The 6,874-nt window shown below is 41.9% G+C and overlaps 1 protein-coding gene across 1 annotated transcript in view; it reads right to left on the minus strand.

Annotated features, from left to right (window-relative positions):
* Nucleotides 1-318: 318 nt before the first annotated feature.
* LOC111969385 (aquaporin-9) overlaps nt 319-6,874 on the minus strand; it is a 13,955-nt gene continuing 7,399 nt past the window's right edge. Inside the window, exons 5-6 of the mRNA XM_023995484.2 lie at nt 5,540-5,757; nt 319-1,152 (exon numbers count right to left, since the gene is read on the minus strand). Of these exons, the coding sequence (XP_023851252.1) occupies nt 990-1,152; nt 5,540-5,757 (381 nt within the window). The 3' untranslated portion in view covers nt 319-989. The remainder of the gene's footprint in view (nt 1,153-5,539; nt 5,758-6,874) is intronic.

Raw genomic sequence — 6,874 nt, forward strand, 5'->3', positions numbered from 1 at the left:
TCAGATAAAAATCATTTAGAAGTGATGCCGTGTCACGATACACAGTTCTGTGCTCCACGAGAGAGAGCAAGTACAAACAGAACGGTGTGAGGCTCATTTCACACACATTAAGGCTGTTTCTTCTGCACTCTAAAAAGAATAGCTAGGAAACAAGACTATGAGCATTTCAAAGCACAAATACATAGATGTGTGTTAGCTATAGCACACATGCAGTGATGAGGCTGTGTGTCGCAGCAGGCAGAGGGATTCACACAACTGTAACAAATAGATGGATGAAGTGAAGCAGAAGACGGAAGACACTCCAAAGAGCATACCATTAAACTAGCTCAATGACAAAAAATATACACACTTCCTTCCATCACAGAAACTGTTACTGGCTATTTTCTATGTTGTTAATAACATTTACCATTGATGTTGTTAATAACATTTACCATTGATGTTTTTAATAACATTTACCATTGATGTTGTTAATAACATTTACCATTGATGTTGTTAATAACATTTACCATTGATGTTGTTAATAACATTTACCATTGCCTCTGCCTGAAAGAGAAAATATTGAGACGGTTTCAAACTTGGAAAATTCCTCCTGCAGTGAAAAGTAGCCCTATACAAGAAATGCAATATAAATTCTTAAAAATCACTGTACTCAGGAACTATCCTCAGAGTAGAATGGATAGTCTGAACACCTGATGTTGATGATGTCATGGGCTAGTAAACATGCCTGAGATCTCAGCTTGTGATTGTGAATTTAACATTACATACGTGTTTGTGTTTTTTATGTGTTGGCTCAACTGGCACGGACCTGTCCATGAGAGTGCAGAGACTGACCTGACCTCAGGTCCCTTAGACAGAGGAAATGACTCTAGTGCAAGCGGAGAAGGTTGTGTCAAGTGTGGCCTCATTGAGGTGAATGTTTAGCCTGTTGAGGGTTAAAGGGGTAGGAAGCTGCCAAGCCTCAGTACCATTGAGGCTCATGGCCTTTCTGTCTAACTCAGGGTGACCATCTCATATTTGTCCTTGACGTTGTTCTCCCCCTGTTTCTCAGGCTCGGAATGGTGCAGCTCGATGAACAGGAAGTAAACGGCGGCCCCCACCACTCCTCCCACCATGGGCCCCGCTACTGGGATCCACCACCAGCAGCCTCCAGCACTGCACAGACCAGAGGAGATATACATACAGGGGTTTAGGAGTTTACATTTGACTTTGTAGTGAGTAAGTTAAAATAAAACATTTAATACCAAATACACTGAGTGTACAAAACATTAGGAACACCTGCTCTTTCCATGACATAGACTGACCAAGTGAATCCAGGTGAAAGCTATGATCCCTTCTAATGTCACTTGTTAAATACACTTAAATCAGTATAGATGAAGGGGAAGAGACAGGTTAAAGAAGGGTTTTTAAGCCTTGAGAGAACATGGTTTGTGTATGTGTGCCATACAGAGGGTGAATGGGCAAGACAAAATATTTAAGTGTCTTTGAACGGGGTATGGTAGTAGGTGCCAGGCGCACCAGTTTGAGTGTGTCAAGAACTGCAACGTGGCTGGGTTTTTCATGCTCAAAAGTTTCCCGTGTGAATCAAGAATGGTCCACCACCGAAAGGACATCCAACCAAGTTGACACAACTGTGGGAAGCATTGTCGTCAACATGGGAAAGCATCCCTGTGGAACGCTTTCGACACCTTGTAGAGTCCATGCCCYGACGAATTGAGGCTATTCTGAGAGCAAAAGGGGGTGCAACTCAGTAATGTTTTGTACACTATCTACAGGGTAAATAGTGGTCACCCGCGTTAAAGGGACAGTGCAGTCAAAAACATGATTTACCTGTTTATTTTATGATATCTCCACACTATGAGGTGTAAAAAACACTCTGAAATTGTGAAAAATATTATAACGCCCTTTTAGAGTAAGAGCTTATTGAAAAAATGCTTGGAGTTTCAGCCTGTTCAGGTGGGATACAGTTTTTGGCCGACAGCATTAAATCATAATCTGATCTAATTATTCGGACCAATGACCAGTTGTCTTGTATTTGCATATGTATCCTCCTAATTTGAAGGGGTGAGCAGGGATGATCCTATCCACCAATCAGGGATGTGTATGAAAATATATTTAAATTTGTATCAACATGCCCACACAATCAGACATCATAATCGATAGCAAAAGGAGGCTCAGGGTAATAAATGATAAAAAATATATTTGCCGTTATTTTCATGTGATACAGTGATGATTTAAAAATACATTGAAAAAGACACTGCATGSAGACACTGCAGGAACGTACCATGGTCTGGGGTACGCTACTGTACATTACACAGGAGGTTGGTGGCACCTTAATTGGGGAGGATGGGCTTGTGGTAATGGCTGGAGCGGAATCAGTGGAATGATATCAAATACATCAAACACACGGACCATTCCATTTGCGCCGTTCCAGCCATTATTATAAGCCATCCTACCCCTCAGCAGCTTCCACTGGTACATTGGGAGCAGATTCCACTACTACCTTTTGTTTATTTACACAGTAAGACTCCCTGGATAGGCTCTCTCTAATCTCCACCTCTCACTACTCCTCTATTCTCTCTCACATCTTCGGGATCAGTGTCCCTTCCACGGGACGGTTGAGCTAATGTAGGCTAATGCGATTAGCATGAGGTTGTAAGTAACAGGAAAATTTCCCAGGACATAGACATATCTGATATTGGCAGAAAGCTTAAATTATTGTTAATCTAACTGCACTGTCGAATTTACAGTAGCTAATACAGTGAAAGAATACCATGCTATTGTTTGAGGAGTGTGTACAATTTTGAACATGAAAAGTTATTAATATACAAATTAGGCACATTTGGGCAGTYTTGATACAACATTGTTAACATAAATACAATGGTTCATCAGATCAGTCTAAACTGTGCACATACACTGCTGCCATCTAGTGGCCAAAATCTAAATTGCACCTGGGCTGGAACAATACATTATGGCCTTTCTCTTGCATTTCAAAGATGATGGTACAAAAAAAATACAAAAGAACGGTTGGCTTTTCTTTTTTATTATCTTTTACAAGATCTATTTTGTTATAATCTCCTATATTCCTTTCACTTTTCCACAAACTTCAAAGTGTTTCCTTTAAAATGGTACGAAGAATATAAATATCATTGCTTCAGGGCCTGAGCTACAGGTAGATTTGGGTATGTCATTTTAGGCGAAAATGTAAAAAAAGGGGCGGATCCATAAGAGGTTTCGATCTGCCTGCTAGTCTATTGATCCAACTATACATAAAGTTGATCTGTTCCCACTCCCCACCAATCTGTTTCTATTAATGCCTAATTCTAATTGTGCTTTACAGATTTGCCAGTTATCTTAATAGCGGGTAATAGTAAAAGCCTAACAATTTCCAATGACCCCCAGATCACCCCTCAAACTCCCACCTAAACAGCTCTTTGCTACTGTAGCCTACGTAGTACATGTCCTGATTCTGTCCTGAATTGAGCGCTTGATCATCTCAGGGCACCTCCTTGATAGAGATTAGCCTCCCTCTGCTAGTACTGACTGGTTGGATCCTGTGGGCGAAAGGGACTGAATTACCAGCACTGACTTGACAAGGCACAGGTAGGAAAACAGACAGTGTCTGAACAGGCTCTGTTTAGCTACTAAACTACCAGGGGTTGGATGCAGACTACAGGGCTGGTGGATTAGGGTGTGTAATCTATGGACAGAGCTAGGGTGACTAACCATATCCCATAATCAGGCCTGATGACGGACAGACACACTGGGTCACACGATGACGTCTCCTAGACATGGCACCCTGCCAGCTCTTCCTACTGTACCTACTGACGTCAAAGAAATGTGCCACTGTACCTGGTCCTATTGCTTTCAGTTTCCCTACAGAGATTCAGTGGATGGAATGTATGGTGGATGGAATGTACGCTTTATATCCTACTATCACCCTTATACATCTCTATCTTAACATCGTGATTACAGCTGTGTGTGCTGCTAAAACGTCTGAGATTTAAGGGATGTACTTAAACCTATATTTCAAATGGGCAGATTACRTCAAATTTGACAGTATGATGTAAATCTCGGGGCCGCAGGTTTATATGCGCATTAGCGAGAACTAATCTTAAATGTATACGTATATGGATAATCTCATATAGACATAGGATCTTAATTTGAGTCAGCTTGCTACAGCAGGAAAGGAATCCTGCAGCAACAGGAAATTATAATTCATGGACATTTTTGTAGGGGTTCATACATGTTTCGTAAGGGAAAATCAAGTCTTTAATCTCAAAGTGGAAATTACAAACTTTAGAAACCTTTTTAAACTTCAAATACACTACACGTTTTAAATGTCCTGCATTGAAGGAGAGTTATCCTATAACAGGGTGATCAAATTAAGATCCTACATCTGTATGCAAAACATCTGGTAAGATGTAGTGTGAACACGGTATAAAGTAGAGGGTCAAATACTGTACGTTAACGTTTCCCACCSCAGTAGGGGACCCCCAGCCATTGCACACAATTGTTCTATTCTAGCTCCAGCACCTCTGATTCAGCTTGTGATTTAACCGGCCAGCCCTTTCCGATGAATCAGGTGTACTGTGCTAGTGCTGGAATAGAACAAATATGTGCAATGGCGGGGCTCCCCAAAGTGCAGGTTGGGAAACTGTTGACTTTGGCCATTAGATCAGACAGCGCCCTCTACTGAAGAGAAGTCTATAGTGCACTGGCAGAGAGGTCCCTCATATCCTTCACATTTATCTTATGTAACTCTTCTTTAGCCCAGCTCTCATTGTTAAATAGCTGCTTGTGAATTGCTTCACCCAGCTTCCTCTGGGGACTATGGAAGTTTGCATGGCAAAGTACAGACATTGCAGCCGATAACCGCTTTGCTTATCTAGTGTAAATAAATACCCAATGATCAGGGACAGCTTTGAGGAGTGATGGCAGAGAGAGGGAGTCTGCCTCTGACAGTAGGACACACAATGGTGACATTTTCTGTTATATGAAGCATGGAATATTTATGTGCGGGAAAATAATCGTACTCTGCCTGCTCACGTCTCCAAGCCTTTTTGAAAATGCAGGAGATACAAGAGGTTGCTGGACATATTGATTGAGATTGTCAGAAGAGCAGAGATAGCGATAGAGCCGCATACTCCTGCTCTTCCTGAAGGAGGCCAGGCCACTGGTATTCACTCCCATGTTTCTCACACTGCGTGCCTAACTCCCAGCCACTGCTGGGGAGGAGGACTGAAAAGCAGCATAATGTGCCTGCAGCTCCRCTTGGCACGCCCAGATCAGAGAGGGGCTTTCCTGTCACACGCACACATACTCTGTTTCTGCGTCTTCATGAATCTTTCAATGTTCTACTGTAAAGTGAGCATGGGCTGTTTGATTTTTTAGGAGAAGAAAGCTCATTTTCAATTTCAAAGGGTTTCAGGGCAAAAGGCATCTAATAATGTTTGTGAAATGCTACTGTACTTATGGAGGCCATCCAGCTCTCATTTGTGGGACTTGTCTTCTCTCTAGTATAAGCATTGTTGAAAATTACCGGAACACCTCCATGCCCCATCCGGCCACAGCAGTGAAGAGCCTTGGGCCCAGGTCTCTGGCAGGGTTGATGGGATAGCCACAGTTGAGTCCCATGGAYACTCCGATGGCCATGATGATCAGGCCAATGCACAGTGGCTCCATCCCTTTAGGAGCTCCAATGTTCTTCCCATCAATAATGGCCAGAATGCACAGGATCAAGGCAGCTGTTCCTATCACCTGGAGACAAGGCATCAACCATGAGTTTGAGATAGCAATGATCAAAACAGATAATTGACAGACATACAGATGTAAGATCTTAATTTGAACCAGTTAGCTACAGCAGGAAAATAATCCTGCAGCATCAGGAAATGTGAATTATTATGTAGATTATAATTAAAGGGATAGTTTGCCAGTAGTTTGCCCAAATGACAGAATTACATATTGGTTTACTCAACCTGTAAGCAGTCTATGAACAAGGTATGACAGCAGTCCATGCATTGGTTTAGATTCTCTGGCAGTGGCTGGCATTGTTACCAAATGCTAACAGCCTTTTTAAACAATGAATACACTGCAAATKTGCATTTCCTGCAGTGCAGAACAATTCATAGCAACAAAAGAGTGATCAAATTAAATTCCTACATCTGTATTCAGTATATTCATCACTGCTACAAAATGAACAAACAATCTGTAGCTACTGCTCATGCTGTCACTGTGATGCTTCCACCAATATAGAAAAGACAGCCTCTCATAATAGCATAACAGTGGTATTCCTTGTAGCTTTTTATGTAATGGTAGATGATAATAGGAGTTGGTTGTGTTGTGTGTGTGTGTGTGTGTGTGTGTGGGTGGTGTGTGTGTGTGATGGTGTGTGTGTGTGTGTGTGTGTGTTGTGTGTGTGTGTGTGTGTGTGTGTGTGTGTGGTCTTATGTTGTTGGGTGTGTGTGTGGGTAGGGGGTCAAAATAAATAATCAGAAAAACAATCATTAACTGGCTAATAGAAGCAAACATTCAAGCAGTCGTTTCCCCTCTATGAACTTGTCAAATATATAGCAATTGTTGCGATGTTGTGCTTCGAAGTATTTCTTAGTCCGTCATAGATAAGCGATTTTGCCTCGTAATATTATATGGACCATATTATAGTGAGACTGTTCATTATAAAGACTTTCAAAGCTGCCTCATCTAATCTATCATCCAGGGGAAAAGGGCGAAGCCCCATTATAGGCTTAGGCAAAAGAAATAGACGGCCAAGGTACATCCGGAGACAGCAAATTAGTCTGCTTGGCCACAGACAGTCAATTATAAACCCAGACCATAACACAAGGCCATTCTCCCCTCGGTCACTTTCTGGTAATCA

This window comes from Salvelinus sp. IW2-2015, linkage group LG10, assembly GCF_002910315.2.
Source record: "Salvelinus sp. IW2-2015 linkage group LG10, ASM291031v2, whole genome shotgun sequence".
In the NCBI taxonomy this organism is placed as follows: domain Eukaryota; kingdom Metazoa; phylum Chordata; class Actinopteri; order Salmoniformes; family Salmonidae; genus Salvelinus; species Salvelinus sp. IW2-2015.